We start from the raw sequence: 15381 nt of genomic DNA, 5'->3' as shown, positions 1-15381 counted from the left end.
GATTTTATGGGTAAAGAAAATATGGTGTATGTATAATTACACTGAAAATTGTAACAAAATAAATAATCTACATAGTAAGTTCTACTAATTTACTGAAAAAGGCAACAAAAGCTGACAATTTGTATAACATTTCTCTCATCATAAATCAAAGTACATAAGATTTTGTAATTATTTGTCACAGAAAAGAATGACAGACACTTGTTGTGTCTCTAAATTTGACAAAGGGAAGAAGAAACAACTCTTCTGAAATCCTGCCCCTTCAATGGAATTAAACCTTCATGCCGGTTTTAGAGTCACCTCGGAACTGAAAGGCCAAGCTCTGGAGCAGCAAAACATAAATGATCACCAAGATTATATTAGGGTGCTGATTGTGGTAAAGAGACAAAGATGGATGCATATGGCTTAATGATTCCATTATAATATTTTAGGAAAGGTTTTACGAATCATACAGAAACCAAAACTTGACAAAACAATGAGAGCTTTAAACTAGACTATAAAATCTCATCTAAAATAGCTTCTCCCAAATCTAGACTATAAAATAACTTGTCAGGGATCATTGGTGATAGAACCCACCTTTAAAACAAACTGCAAACACATCTCACGTGCCATCGACTCCATCTGACCAAAGAACATTTTATAGATTACTACGTTACTGTGACACTCTTATACACGGATCAAGAACTAACTTGAAGAAACTAGAATTCACATAAAAGCAAAAGCACAAATACAGTGCGCAGATGATGCAATTTGGCATTATGTTTACTAAGTGCCCAGTTCAAGTTCTGTATATTTTCAGTTTTTTAGGCCAACATAGTTACCTAGTCCTTTTTTCTCAGATTTTCATCTGAAAAAGTTGCAAGGGTCCATGTGGTGATGGTGAGACTATGTGCCTGCATTAACCAAGTACTCATAGTCCGACACTGAACCTAAAAACTCTTTCCCTTAGAAACTGTGTCACTCAGACAATATAAGTTGCCTTCCTACTTGTTAAACCCAAAGATATAATCTTACCGCACTGAGCCACACAATGCAACTAATGCGCCAGAAACACAAAGACTTCGGCCTTCGGGAGTACTCTACTTTCTACTTAACCAACTAAACTAGTCACAAGCGAAAAAATTCAATAAAGACCAAGAATCCACGCAGCTAGGAAGAAGCAAAGAATCAAACACATACAATGTTTCATTGCAGCAATCAATCAGCTCCTAAGATCTACCTACTATTGGATCAGTTACTAAGGCACATTGGAAAGCAACTATAATTTTAGTAACAACTATTATAGCCATAGATCAAAAGCAAGCAGAGAAGAGCCAAAATGAGTTAAATTCAAAACAAGGAAGGAGAGTAAATGCCAATGGAGGAAAGCAAAAAAAGTGAACTCACAAGGAAAAGTAAAGAGAAAATGCATTAGAGGTCGGGAGAGGTGCAGCAAAGTGTACCCTGAGAGAGAGCTCGGCTACTCCTTGAAGTTGTGCTTAGGCACGAAGTCAACCTCGCTGCTGCCACCGTGCTGTGCAGCGGTAACAAAGACTGAACACATCCCAGTTCTGATGGACACCTTAAGAGGTTGATACATTTTGTAAAAAAATTGTCAGATAAAAGGAAGATTGAAATTGGGTAAATTTATATATCGGATGCAAACCTGGAGAATGAGAAATGGCGAGAGGGTTGAGAAGGTATACGAAATCCAGCTGATGAGGCAGGCGACGATGATCCAGTGGCGGATCTGAGGGCAGATTTGAGAGAAGAGACAGAAGCTCTGTTAAACAGCTTACGACAAGCAGCAGCCATTATTACACAGAGACAGACGAAACCACGACCAATGTGATCCAAAGAAGGATCGGGTTTTTGTTAAGGTTTTAAGCCTAACCAAAATAACTTTACTTTTAAGAATGTGCAGAATCATATTGTTCGAAACAATCCCAATTTAGAACCATTTTTTAATAATCCAAAATATTGTTGCGTGATTACGTGAATTCATAAAAGCTTATTCATCCATTTATCGCATATATAATACTACAGAAACGGACTTGACATTGTATCAGATGATGTCAAGAAGACAAAAGCAAAAGGGTTGATTGAAAGAGGCAAATGGAGTTAGAGAGATACTTGGGACAATAATCAAACAACATGTACAACTTCTTCTTATCTCTCTCTCTGATGAGACACACCCGAGTCATGAGAGATAGAGCTAGCGAGAGAACATCTGACTGACTAAATAAATAATCAAAAGCAAATCATTCACACCTACAAATAACATCATCATTTTTTTTTTCCTTCTCTTCTCCTACGTTTTACGTCTCCTTTTCCAACCAACAACGAAGTTTGATTTTTTTTAGAGCATAAATCTATAATTAAAAACAACCTAATATCAGCCCACACTGCTTCTTTTGTTTCCTCCACTTGGGTTTATGTGCACTTGATTCTGCTCTTCACTTGCCTGCCAAAATGCCAATAACATCATCATCAACAAATCNGCATTAGAGGTCGGGAGAGGTGCAGCAAAGTGTACCCTGAGAGAGAGCTCGGCTACTCCTTGAAGTTGTGCTTAGGCACGAAGTCAACCTCGCTGCTGCCACCGTGCTGTGCAGCGGTAACAAAGACTGAACACATCCCAGTTCTGATGGACACCTTAAGAGGTTGATACATTTTGTAAAAAAATTGTCAGATAAAAGGAAGATTGAAATTGGGTAAATTTATATATCGGATGCAAACCTGGAGAATGAGAAATGGCGAGAGGGTTGAGAAGGTATACGAAATCCAGCTGATGAGGCAGGCGACGATGATCCAGTGGCGGATCTGAGGGCAGATTTGAGAGAAGAGACAGAAGCTCTGTTAAACAGCTTACGACAAGCAGCAGCCATTATTACACAGAGACAGACGAAACCACGACCAATGTGATCCAAAGAAGGATCGGGTTTTTGTTAAGGTTTTAAGCCTAACCAAAATAACTTTACTTTTAAGAATGTGCAGAATCATATTGTTCGAAACAATCCCAATTTAGAACCATTTTTTAATAATCCAAAATATTGTTGCGTGATTACGTGAATTCATAAAAGCTTATTCATCCATTTATCGCATATATAATACTACAGAAACGGACTTGACATTGTATCAGATGATGTCAAGAAGACAAAAGCAAAAGGGTTGATTGAAAGAGGCAAATGGAGTTAGAGAGATACTTGGGACAATAATCAAACAACATGTACAACTTCTTCTTATCTCTCTCTCTGATGAGACACACCCGAGTCATGAGAGATAGAGCTAGCGAGAGAACATCTGACTGACTAAATAAATAATCAAAAGCAAATCATTCACACCTACAAATAACATCATCATTTTTTTTTTCCTTCTCTTCTCCTACGTTTTACGTCTCCTTTTCCAACCAACAACGAAGTTTGATTTTTTTTAGAGCATAAATCTATAATTAAAAACAACCTAATATCAGCCCACACTGCTTCTTTTGTTTCCTCCACTTGGGTTTATGTGCACTTGATTCTGCTCTTCACTTGCCTGCCAAAATGCCAATAACATCATCATCAACAAATCAGCTACATATGATTCCTTCTAAAGTTATTTCACTATTCAACACTCTTTTATCACATCACCTCTACTGCTACTTTTTGCTTTGACTTTGGTGACTTCTGCTGTGTGATACCGAAGGAATTTTCGATGTCATCATCGACGATTGCAGACCTTCAAGTAGCTGCAGAGCAACACACACACACACAGGTTTAAAACGAACGCGCCCAACCAGAATTTAGGGACATTATGCAAACTTCAATATATAAATACTTACTCTAGAAGTTGGCTGGATCCTGCGGATTGATCTACGTGGCTCTATACCCTCTGATGTTTTTGAAGAATTCTCAGCCAAAGCTTTATCCTCTTCGATTTTGGCTAACCTTCCCGCAGTAGGAGCCACTTTCCCTCTATTAGTGTTCGAGGAGGAACTATTCTTGGAACCAGTATCATGGGAGGATAGTGTGGTTTGCTCTTCCACTGTTCCCTTGAATGGAACACCAGATGCAGGACACTTGTTTTCTGCACTTTCATCAGCAACGTCATCAGATTCCATATCTGAGGCTGTTGTACTACGCGACTCCTTGCGGGTAATTATCCTAGCAGCAGCACCCAGTTTCTCTTTGGGTTTGGGCGCAGGTTTAAAAGTCTTGGGCTTCGATATTGTTGTCTGTTTCTCTCTAGATATAGTTTTCGGTGGCACTCTCCAGCTACCTATTCCAGAATTTTGGGGCACAATTGTTTTCACAGGCTTAGCTGGTTCCTTCCGTTCCCGAGTTTTACTGCTCGCCTCTGAAATGTAGTGTTGGCTCACGTCCATAAACTTCCTTTTCTTTCCAGGTTTAGGGACACCAAAAATCACTTTTGATCCTTGCTTTTGTAAACCAGTTCTCTTCATACGGAGTGGATCTGGTTTGTTCTCCTCTCTGGTACTCCTTCCAATGTTAAATGTATTCTCTGAGACACCGAGGTCAAGAACGCCAATCTGAGGCGGTTTCCCTAAGTCTGGATCATCAACGATCTTTATACTCTTGTCTTTTACTTCAGCCACAGGAGCAGGAGTTCCTAATCTAGGACGCTTCTCCTTTGGGGTATCACCCTGCAATTCAAAAATCTCAGTCTTGCAAAATAGCCAAATCATCCAAAAGAGAAGCCTCTAAATCCATAAAAGGGTGAAATACCTCATGCGACGAGTAGATGTTTTCTCCTGAACTAGAACATTCAATCCACTTTCCATCTTTCCACTCAAGAGAAGGCCGAAGGTTCCAAGCTTTGATCGTCAAAGTGTCTCCTTGTGCTGCAGATTTTTTAAGAAAAAAAAGAAAGTTATGAGAACAGTGGATCAGACAAGCAACTTAGAGCACAAAAATAAGATATCTTCATCAGGCATTGGCCTCTTCACGCACCAGGAAAATGCACAGTTACTGTATTTTCATCTTTCTTGTTCTTCTCTGTAATAACACCCTCCAACCAACTGAAGGAAAAACAAATACAAATTAAGTTTCCAAACTTCTTGGAAAGAATAAGATTTCACAAACGGATTTTGTGCTTTGGTCTGATGTTAGGGGAAAGAATTAAAACAACTGACTATAGAGACAGTGATTACCTGTCATGCACCCATGAGTCTACCCTATCTCCAATTTTCCAAACATGATCCCCAATAGCAGCTCTACGTCTCTTCCTGGTTCCTTCATAAGGCATGGCAGTAACAGAACGAGCAGTTCTTATTTTAGGCGCCTGATCGCCTTCGCCCTTGAGGGCTACCCACTCCTTCAGTTTATCTGTTCCTGATAAAAGATAATATAAACGGATCAACCAATCAATTAATAAAGCAATGGAGCCTCTTTGTAGACTTCAGTAATCAGTTCTGCAACCTTTCAAATAATTTTACATGCAGATAATACAATACTTGAAAGTAGGTGATTACATAGGATTACATATTTACCTATACTAGGAAGAACTTGTGAACTAAAAGATCTATTGATGATAATAAGGTTTAAAGCAAACCATTTTGTTAAATGCACAAACCTTGTTCTACAGAAAGGTCACTGAACAACACGTAAGCTTTATCATCCTCTAAGCTCAATACATTGGCTGAGTACCATGCGGTTCTTAATCCAGATTCTTCCTTGTAAACCTTCAAAAGGAAATTTTATATCCGTTACAGAAAGAACACAATCAACTTATGAACAACGTATATATGCAAATGTAGCACAAACCTCTACATTAGAACCCTCCTTGATGTTATCATTATTTGTCGCTTTCATACTCTGTTGACTTTCAGTTTGGGTGTCAACCGAAATTTTTGACCCAACTTCTGATTCGAAAACCACATCACTGTTTTTAGCCAAGTCTGCACCTTTATCAATATTTTGTCCCTTTTTCTTTCCAGTAGCAGGAACTGGACCAGACACACCATCTGCGGTTTTCACAGAGCCGCCCAATTCAGTCTGCACAGTTCTGGGACTGGCAAAAGTTCCCTCACTAGTCGCCACAGTTTCTTTTTCTAAAACTGCAGTTTTACAGGGCTGCACTTCCTGAGATTCTTGAGCTTGCCTCCAGTAATTACTTGGACCTGCCTCCACCAGCTTATTGAGCAACGGAGGATGACCCATGGAAACAAGTATTCCAGCTTGTGAAACAGCCTCTGATGCCAATTCCGCTGCTTTTACAATGGAGTCCATATTTTCAGCATACTTGGTAGCCGCTGTGGCAGCTTCAACCCTCTTCTTAGCTGTCTCTCTCGCAGCAATAAGAACAGAACTGGACCTCACCACTGCACCTTCACCCTTCCAGACAGAAGCAGGGGTACCCTGGCCTGGAAATATATTATCATTTGACTTCAGGAGTCCCTGATCAGTAGCATTTGGAAGGGATGCTTCTTCAGCCATCAATTTGGCCTGCAATGCAGCATTAGCTGCAACATTGGCGGCAGCAGCTGCAGCCTTTGCCACCGCAGCAGCAGCAGCTATGGCAACAGCAGCCGAAGCTAATCTGTCTTGAGTATCTGGCTGGAGGCCAGCATGCCTTTGTTGCTCTATCTGCTTCCATACATATTCACTGTGACTAACAGCTGCAGTAGCAAGAGCAGATGCATCTTCTGCATGTATCTTAGCCTCCTTAAGCTTATCAATGGCATCCTCTGACAGGACAGATCTCTGCTTTATTTCAGGTACAAGGTTACCACCAAAAATTGGAGATGGCAAAGATGATTTGATTTTTTTCCCGGGAAACGTAGATACCAGGTTCATAGGGACTGCAGTGATAGAAACAGTACTGGGCAGTGTGCCAGCATTAAAACCCAGATTAGCCGGAGTAGGTGTAACAGGCACAGATGTCGACATAGAAACAATAGGTGAGGCAGCTAATTCTGTCTGCTTTAGCGAATTCAAAATGCTTGGACCAGACTCAATAGAGACTGGCATCTTCTTTCGCTTCCTTGATTTTGTCCCGGTGGAATGTTGAGCAGATGCTACAACTGTACTCGTTGGCTCAAGTGTAGGTGTCACTTTGAAAACATTGCTAGGGGTTCCACTCTGAACATGCTTTGCGCCAGAGTAAGTCAAGGGTGATTCTTTCATGGGAGTCAATTTTACAGGTTCAGTGGACGGATAGACGGGAAAACGAGAACCAACATCTAATCCACTAGTTTGCTGAGAAGCAAGCCAAGGGTTACGGTAAGCGAGAGGTGACGTCCAAGGGGTATTATGTCCAACGGTATTTGTAGTTGGTGGAGTTTGGTGAGTATGTGATGAAGAAAGCAATGGCTGCTCAGTAGCAGCTGAACCTCTCTGAGCGCTACTTGATTGTAAAGTATCATGGGAAGTTGATAAACTCCATAAAGGTGATGAGAGTGGAATCATGGGGTTTGCTGTTGAACTCTCTTTCCTACTGGTGTGACCTGCTGATGGAGCCTCTTTCTTCCCTGGAATTGCAGTTTGGGTATTTAGATCAGCAATGCGTTAACAACAGCGCTGAGAAGTAAAAGCTTAGCAGACCATAAGATTTTTAAATGCAAAATAAATAAATGCAGAAACCTGCACGTGATTGCAATGGCGTTTCAGGAGTAGCAACCAGCGATTTCTGAGCTCTTACAGCACAAGTACGCCATGCTTTCTCCCAGCTGTCCTTCCCACCATCTAAAGAAGTGAATAGTGAACAAACTTTGTCTCAAACGTGGATAACGCAACAGGTAAAGAACAAACAATCTTACCTGGACCACCAAATGCAGATATCATATAAGCTTCATCGGGTGCTGTTCCTTGGCTGTATCAGAAGAAAAAAAACATAACAATCAAGAATAAGATTGCAAGAAGTTCAAAGGACATCACGCTCAACTCTCACAGACACAACAAGACTTAAGAGCATAGGGCTAAGAAAGAGCTTACATCAGAGCCCCATATACAAAAATCTGTGCACGTAGTTGCACTTGTTGCAAGTCTGTAAACGGTCGACGCAGAATACTTGAGAGAGCAAAAGAGTTCAAATCCGGTACACTTGCCGTGGGGGTTGAAAGGGTTCCAAAAGATTTTAGATTAGGGCTCTGAAGAATTTGCTGCTTCTCAGTAGATTGCGTTATCGGAATAGGACAAGCCAAATTTTGATTAACAGCATTTGTTTTGCCTCCACTTTGAAATTGTTGATAAGGTGTAGCCCCTTTCACACTAGTTCCTTTCCGAGAAGTCTCTTTTCCTGCAGACTTGGATGTTCGCCTGGGTTTCCGCTCAGATTTTGTTTTGGAAGACTTTGCAGCTGTTTTCTCTAAGCTAGATGTTGAAGGAGATCCAACCACAATCTGAATAAACAAAAACAAATGCTACGTAAGGACGAAACATACAAATGCCACAGAATTCGTCTTGAACACTGATAAAAATATTTTAAGATATAAACAGGAGGTACCGGAGAGACGAGGGTAGCCTGTGAAAAATTAACAGCTTTGGAAACTTCCCCTGCTTTCAGCTGATCGGGAGTTAAGTTCATTTCACTGCTGAAGGTCTCATTTTTATTCAAGACCGGAGACCCAGCAGACGTAAAACTCAAAATATTCTGATCTTCTGGCTTTTTGACACTGTTTGTCTCTATCTTATTAAGTTGTTGTTCGGAAGTCTTAACAGCAGGCGAAGAATTAAGAGGAGTCTTCAAATCAGTAGCAGCGTCTTCTGTTGCGGTTACATAAGATTTTATGGAAGGCTCAGAACATGCCGAAGCATCTATATCACCTGCAATATCCCCAAGCACAAGTACACATTTTTGATGAGTGCATGAAATTAATTGCATGGATCTTGAAAAAGGAAAGCCGTTCCAAGATCAAGATCTGATGAAGTTAGACAGAAGTTTTTCAGTAACTGTATTCTTTTGATTAAGAGCCTAGAGTGTAGACTCTGTCGGAATGCATACATGCTACACCTAATATGTAATTTCCTAGTAAACCATTGTGAGGAAAACAGAAGGAACTGCAAAAAAAGAGAGGAAATTTCCTGCTGCTTCGAAGATCATACAGACTCACCTTTGGGGTGTGAAACAGGAGTCCCAGCTGTCATAACACCACCGGATGCAGCAGTGTTATCCTCTTCCTGGCCATCTTTTCCAGCTTCACTCCCAAGATTAGCCAAGGAGCTAGTGCTAGGGATTTCATTTATACTATCCTTGTCCAGAATTGACTGAGTCTCTGCCAAGGAAGAGGCAAAAGAAAAAATATTGCTACAACATAAATCAACCGATCGAAAGGTAAAAATACCTGGTAAGGTCTACATGGAACGGCAAAATACAAAGAAACAAGATAGTGCAATTAGTATGGCCCAAAATAGAAAACGTTACCAGGAGCTTTTACAACTTCTGTTACTAGATGTTCTTCTAGAATTGTTTCCTCAGGCTGCTGTTGCAAAACTTGTCCAGCAGCATCAGTATTTACAGCATCTTTTGACTCCTCAGAGCCAGGAAAGTCTTCAACAAAGTGCGTACTTTGCTGAGTATCTTCAGCATGCTTCTTAGCTTGTTGGTCCATCTGACTCCATGAACTACTTGCATCCACAGGTGGAACGGTTTGACCATTTTCAGGTTTACCCGATGAAACCTTCTCAGTTTCAGAGAAACTGCCTTGGTCACTTGCATCACAGGATGTCTTTAACATATGTAACTCTATTGAAGAAGTGGGACCAACAGTAGGTGCTCCATCTTGACATAGAGGTTGTAATTCTTTGGGATCGAGAGAACCGTCAATCATAGTCTCTGTGGAAGACATTTAGAGGGGTTTTAACAAGTAATCATGTTAAATGCCATATGCAGCAGGAAGGTATCCCCAAAAGAAAAAGAAACGCAAAACGAGGGCTACTGAGAGAACGAGAAGGCAAGTGTAATAATACACACAGTATGAATAGTATATAAAGAGGATTAGACAATCTGATTACCTGACTTGTCTGTTGGAATGGTGTCAGATTGAGATTCTGACTCCGCCAGTTTGGAAGCAGACCCTCCTGAAACATAGCCAACAGAGTCGGACACAACGCTTTCAGATAGAATTAGAGAGCTCTTGACATCGTGATATCTATCATTGGCATTGGCATGCAGTTCCATGCTTTGCTCGAGATTAGAAGTGCGAGCACTACCTTCATTACTGTCACTCTCCACAGACAGACCACCTTCTGTAGCTTCAACCACTGAGTCTGTAGGTGAAATATAAACACTTTCTGAAGTTTCAACTGCTTTTATCTGTGTATGTGTCTCAGTCTCTATCTGAAATGTAGACTCATGTTTACTTGTGATAACTTCCATATGTTGATGACTAAGTGACTCAGGCTTCTCAATGGAAACACTGTTTGCTATAGTTGTCAATTCCCCAGCACCTTCCAGAGATGTTTCAACCGCTCCGCTAGTATGAACAGTACTGACAAGGAGATCTTCGCATTGGGTCCCTGAAACATCTCCTCCACCTACCTCAAGAGTAGAGAGAGCTTGGTCTCCACTTTCTAGTACTGTGACATCAGATCGCTCTGTCTCCTTCAAATCAGGCTTTGCAGTTTCGTCAATATTTTCAGCTCCCACATTTTCAACTTCGGAAACTGAGTCTGCATGGCTATCAGAATGAGCCTCAACCAAAACCGACCGTGCATCAATAGTTACTTCATTGCGATTAAAACTACTTTCAATCTGGTTGCTGATAACATTTTCATCATTCGAAGTCTCTGGAAGCAAAGTGTTCTGATTATTCAACTCACCACTAGAAGTAATCACAGTAAGTACAGTTCCATCGTTACACTCGTCTTCCATCCTTGATTCTGCATTGACTTTGTCTTCCGCTTGGTCAAGAAGATTATCAGTTGTCTCAGTTCCTATCTTATCAAGTTCAGCAGTATCTGCGGCCTCTACTGTCGCGGTATTTGACGCCAAGATAGTATTCTTTTCCTCAAGCGATGCCTCTTCCGCAGTGGTTGGTAAGTCATCTTTCACCAGAACCTGTTCCTGTCCAGCATCTGTCTTTACTAAAGAGGACTCTCCTGGATTATCATCAACAGATGGGCTTAGTTGTAAGTCCGTGATTTCCTCTTTCGAATGAGTTTTTTCAAGGGATGTCTGACCAGGCTCCATTGGTTCCTCCATTGTACAACCTAGTTCATCAGAAGTGTCAGATTTCTTGATAGTATCTTCTCTTACAACAACTTCGTCCTGTCCAACTGAATTCAAAAGCATTTCAACAGATTCCGACGAAGTAGCCTCAGACCATACATTATTATGCCTCGAAATGGCACAGGACTCCGTTGCAACTGAACTAAACACTATACCACTACTTCCACGAGAGAAATCCTCAATCCAGTTATTATCTTCGTTACCCTCAATACCAAGAAAAGCCTCACTTTCACCTAGACTGTCAAACCTCAGATGCGTGTTGAGTGTATCGTCAAAATCAAACTTCGGAAGAGGATAAGGCTGTAAAACTGGTGGGAATTTGTTGTTTGCTTCACCACCTAAATGGAGATTCTGGTTTTGAAAGTCATTGTCATCGTACTCCATGGGTTAATTTCTGAAACAAGAGACATATATGGAAGATTCAAAAACAATAAAAGCATACCAAGAAGACCTTGGAAACAGAAATATCATGTCGAGTGGAGTAAAAACAAACACTAGGAAAACGAAAAAGTACCGAAACAAGAGTGTATGGAGACGCTACCTCCCTCCATTCGGTGACAAAAAAACCTGGCCGTCAGACCTCAGCTTTTCCCAAATCGCGCGTTCATCTACTACTGCTCTCACCACAACAACACCATATACGATACGCGTCAATTATAAAAAATTTCATTCCCACTCAAATCCACGAAAAACCTAACTGCGTGACTCGCTAGAAATTGGAAAAAAAATTGAAACGGTGGTGAAGAAGTAAAACTCACCGGAAAATTCAAACAGACGGAGAGGACCTAGGGTTCCGGCGAAGAAACGAGGTTTGGTTTGGCGAGTGAAGCAGATTGGGGCAGAAGAGAGAAAAAAATGCCCGATAAATTAAATATTCGCTTTCCTCGGCAAATGCAATGAGAGAGAGTCTTCTTCTTGTTTTAAGTAAAGCCCAAATTCTAATATTATTAATTAATATTAATAATAACGCCAGAAAATAACATTTGGAGAGGATGCTGATGCGACTCAATCCTGAGCGACACGTGTCGAATTTCTGGATCTTGTGGCTAAGATTGAATTCAACAGAAAGACGCCTCCAGGTTTTTCACTTTTTGAAACGTACGCTCTCAAATTTATTGGCTAAACAGTTCCGTTAAAACATAATATATTTTAAATGACTGAGAGAGAGAGGTAAAAAGGTAAATATTTTGTTTGCCGACGAGGACGACCAAGAAAGAGGTAGAAAGTTAAATGTTGAAATGACTATTGACCCACTGGTTTTACTGGAAGGAGGATGAAGAGATTGGCTGAGTTTCAAGATGATTGGCTGAGTTAAATACTGAAATTGAAAGTATTCTTTTTTTAGGGTAAAATTAAAATCAGATGGAGGCTTTTTTGTGTGTTAGAAGGCAATTGACGGAAGCTTATTAGGTTAATATGGGCTTAGGCCCATGCATATGTGACCCACACCATTAGACGATTTGGAACAATACTTGTGTTCACCCCTAGCCCCTCCATTCACCCCCTAACAAAATAAGACAATAAAGTCTGTATACATTATTGTAAAATGAAAAAACTTAAACCGCACTTTAATCAACTTAAACCGACATATATAAAATCTAAACCCTAACCATCTCATTTGTGAATCCAAACTGATATATAATTTCATTCTACTTATAAAATCTAAACCCTAATCATCTCATTTGTGAACCCAAACCGACATATAATTTCGTTCTAATTGTGAAATCTAAACCCTAACATCTCATTTGTGAACCCAAACCGACATATTATTTTGTTCTACTTGTAAAATCTAAACCCTAACTATCTTATTTGTGAACCCAAACCGACATATAATTTTGCTCTAATTGTAAAATATAAACCCTAACCACCTCATTTGTAAACCCAAACTGACATATAATTTCGTTTTAATTGTAAAATCTAAACCCTAACCACTTCATTTGTAAACCCAAACCGACATAATTTTATTCTAAGTTTAAAAATCTAAACTAAGCCAATATTTAACTTTCCTTAATTAAAAGTATACAGAATTTGTTTCTTTAATTTGGTTTGCTTTTTAATTTAATTTAAATTTAATTTTAAAATAAAATATTAGATGGAAGATTCTGATTGGCTGAGAGAAGAGGGGGTGAATGGAGAGGTTCACCCCTAAGTATTTTTCGACGATTTGGAAATGGAGGTGTAACATTTTTAACCAAACCGAACATGTGCTATGCAGTAACACCCTCACAACCTGTTTGGTTAAGTTTTGTTTTCTCTGATTCGGTTTGGTTTTAAACCAAATAGAACCAATAACACAATACTGTATTTTTTTTTTGTGTGTTATAGTACCACATTGATTTCTCCAAAAGATAATGATAAAGATCATTTAGACAATAGTTGGAAGGTTTGACAAAAAAAAAAAAAAAAAAAAAAAAAAAAAAAAAAAAAAAAAAAAAAAGACAATAGTTGGAAGAAAGTAAATCAACCGTATTGCTTCGAATGTAATTTTTTTTGTAAACAAACTCTAAAACAAATCAAACACAAATTAACTTCGGTTAAAGCTCATCTAAATTTCTAATAATTACTTACAAACCAAACCGAATCCAAACAAAAACCTGAAATGACCGTCCCTTTTTAAGCGTAAGTGGGTGGAAATACACATGTCAGGCATCGTTCTAGGAAAGAGCATTCCACTTCGTTGTTATATATTGCAAATTCTTGTTAATAAACAAATTTATCCATAAACCATTTTACTACTAATATGAAATGTTAGGGGACGGAAAAAGTAATATAAAGAACCGTCCGCTCTGCCAAAATTTATTTAATGTCACCACTAATGTGTACTATTACTTTTCTAAGATTTAAAAGTTTCCATTTCAATATGTCTTATCTATACAACTGTATTTAGTGTTTGTTGTAATAGTTATAACTAGATTCGGACCCGCACGTACGTGCGGGGATGATTTCAAAACCAAAATTTGTTATCATATTTGCAATATATTACGTATATATATATATATGAAATTATTAATGTAAACATATTTTTTTAAGAATGTTATTAACATTCATAACCCTATCTCATACTATAAATTTAGTATTCAATTTATTTTTTATTTGGTTAGACAACAAATGATGAGATTACATTGAAAAAATGGTAAGAAAAAAGTGATGTATCTATTTGGGACTGAAAACCCGTCTTGTCCCGCCCCAAGAACTATCAAACCGGGCTAAAATATTAAAACTTCTCAAATCAAATGACCTAAATTGTCTACCTGAATAAATCCAACTCGATAGGCTTGCCCATAACAATTTTGCTATTTTTTCCGTAAAAACCCATAGGAGAAATGTCTGCATTCATCACTTTAAAATTTTGCAAAGCCCATGGATAACATGTGTTTCAATTAAAAAAAAGTTCCAATATAGATAATTATATGTTAAAGGGATTGAGATAAATTTTTCGTTTTTATATTCTCAAACTATCTAAAGTTTACAAAAAAAAAATCCAGTTTTTTTCTACCAATCCGAAGTTGACATGTACAGTTAGTCAGTTACTCAAAAGAGATTTGAGAATTGAATATAGGTACCAAAAAAGAAATTAGTTTATCCAGATTTTTGTCAGATATTTTATAAAGAATATTTGGATAGTATTTTTTCGTTCCCTTCTTCCATATTTTTTGTATGTCGTGGTCCTTTTTCTGCAGATAATTCGAAATTAAGCTCGGAAATCTCGGCTTAGTTGAATGTGTTGAGATTGGATTTGATATTCGTAATTCTTGTTTCAAAATTTATTACAATTAGTTAGAATATTCTTTCTTCCTTAGTATTTAATTTTCTTACAGGTCTGTTTGGATACACTTATATCGTATACAGTTCATATATTAATTGTGTATGTTTGGCTCTAAGTTATACATATCCTTATTCTGTTTTTAATGGCATTTCATATAATAAATAATCTTTAACCCTATGTCTACTTATTAAAAATGCTTTCTTTTTAATAGTATAGATTTTTTCTGATATGTAATATGTAAGATATATATTAAAGAAATGGGTGAAAGATTATGACGGATTACTCGTATTTTCATTTTTGATATTCTCAAACTCTATAAAATATTCAAATACTAATTTTTTTTTTCAAAATGATCATCTTAAAGTAGGCACATACCCATTCTGAAGTTGACGCTTACTCAAATTAAAGATTTTGAGAACTGAATCTAGCTAGCAAAAATGTTTATACTTTAACTTGTTACCCATTTTTTT

At 38.5% G+C, this 15381-nt stretch overlaps 3 protein-coding genes across 8 annotated transcripts; all 3 read right to left on the bottom strand.

Moving 5' to 3' along the window:
* LOC104731841 lies at positions 69-2469 on the bottom strand. Of its 3 annotated transcripts, XR_758671.1 has the most exons (4): positions 1643-2469; positions 1384-1558; positions 574-618; positions 69-319 (listed from the first exon to the last, which is right to left on the bottom strand). XR_758671.1 is itself a non-coding variant. In XM_010451333.1 (3 exons), exons 1-2 carry the CDS (start codon positions 1789-1791, stop codon positions 1408-1410), a joined length of 300 nt encoding a protein of 99 aa, XP_010449635.1. In that variant the 5' UTR covers positions 1792-2469; the 3' UTR covers positions 69-319; positions 1384-1407. The 3 variants fall into 3 exon arrangements, 2 of the variants coding, with proteins under 2 accessions (XP_010449635.1, XP_010449636.1); XM_010451333.1 differs by lacking the exon at positions 574-618; XM_010451334.1 differs by lacking the exon at positions 574-618 and having other exon boundaries at positions 1440-1558.
* On the bottom strand, positions 69-3043 carry LOC104731842. 2 transcript variants are annotated; one of them, XR_758672.1, is made up of 5 exons: positions 2716-3043; positions 2478-2631; positions 1384-1403; positions 574-618; positions 69-319 (listed from the first exon to the last, which is right to left on the bottom strand). XR_758672.1 is itself a non-coding variant. In XM_010451335.1 (4 exons), exons 1-2 carry the CDS (start codon positions 2862-2864, stop codon positions 2481-2483), a joined length of 300 nt encoding a protein of 99 aa, XP_010449637.1. In that variant the 5' UTR covers positions 2865-3043; the 3' UTR covers positions 69-319; positions 1384-1403; positions 2478-2480. The 2 variants fall into 2 exon arrangements, 1 of the variants encoding a protein (XP_010449637.1); XM_010451335.1 differs by lacking the exon at positions 574-618.
* LOC104731840 lies at positions 3171-12058 on the bottom strand. Of its 3 annotated transcripts, XM_010451332.2 has the most exons (18): positions 11904-12057; positions 11660-11759; positions 10128-11539; positions 9930-9995; positions 9340-9750; positions 9029-9190; positions 8422-8741; positions 7911-8317; positions 7736-7788; positions 7560-7661; positions 5742-7447; positions 5551-5659; positions 5129-5309; positions 4929-4996; positions 4704-4819; positions 3800-4621; positions 3609-3706; positions 3171-3513 (listed from the first exon to the last, which is right to left on the bottom strand). In XM_010451332.2, the coding sequence occupies exons 3-17, from the start codon at positions 11527-11529 to the stop codon at positions 3617-3619; spliced, it is 6015 nt and encodes a 2004-aa protein (XP_010449634.1). In that variant the 5' UTR covers positions 11530-11539; positions 11660-11759; positions 11904-12057; the 3' UTR covers positions 3171-3513; positions 3609-3616. The 3 variants fall into 3 exon arrangements, with proteins under 3 accessions (XP_010449634.1, XP_010449633.1, XP_010449632.1); XM_010451331.2 differs by having other exon boundaries at positions 9930-11539; positions 11687-11759; positions 11904-12058; XM_010451330.2 differs by having other exon boundaries at positions 9930-11539.

The sequence above is a fragment of the Camelina sativa genome, chromosome 12 (assembly GCF_000633955.1).
Source record: "Camelina sativa cultivar DH55 chromosome 12, Cs, whole genome shotgun sequence".
Lineage (NCBI taxonomy): Eukaryota > Viridiplantae > Streptophyta > Magnoliopsida > Brassicales > Brassicaceae > Camelina > Camelina sativa.
This window is presented reverse-complemented; position numbering and strand designations above follow the sequence as displayed.

Excerpts from the sequence above, each read along its gene's own strand:
- LOC104731842 (XM_010451335.1), bottom strand. The coding sequence starts at position 2,864 with ATGGCTGCTGCTTGTCGTAAGCTGTTTAACAGAGCTTCTGTCTCTTCT. Across the intron at positions 2,632-2,715 it reads CGCCATTTCTCATTCTCCAG|GTGTCCATCAGAACTGGGAT; the intron begins GTTTGCATCCGA and ends CAACCTCTTAAG.
- LOC104731841 (XM_010451333.1), bottom strand. The coding sequence starts at position 1,791 with ATGGCTGCTGCTTGTCGTAAGCTGTTTAACAGAGCTTCTGTCTCTTCT. Across the intron at positions 1,559-1,642 it reads CGCCATTTCTCATTCTCCAG|GTGTCCATCAGAACTGGGAT; the intron begins GTTTGCATCCGA and ends CAACCTCTTAAG.
- LOC104731840 (XM_010451331.2), bottom strand. The coding sequence starts at position 11,529 with ATGGAGTACGATGACAATGACTTTCAAAACCAGAATCTCCATTTAGGT. Across the intron at positions 9,191-9,339 it reads AGAAGTTGTAAAAGCTCCTG|AGACTCAGTCAATTCTGGAC; the intron begins GTAACGTTTTCT and ends CTTCCTTGGCAG. Across the intron at positions 4,622-4,703 it reads ACATCTACTCGTCGCATGAG|GGTGATACCCCAAAGGAGAA; the intron begins GTATTTCACCCT and ends TTTGAATTGCAG.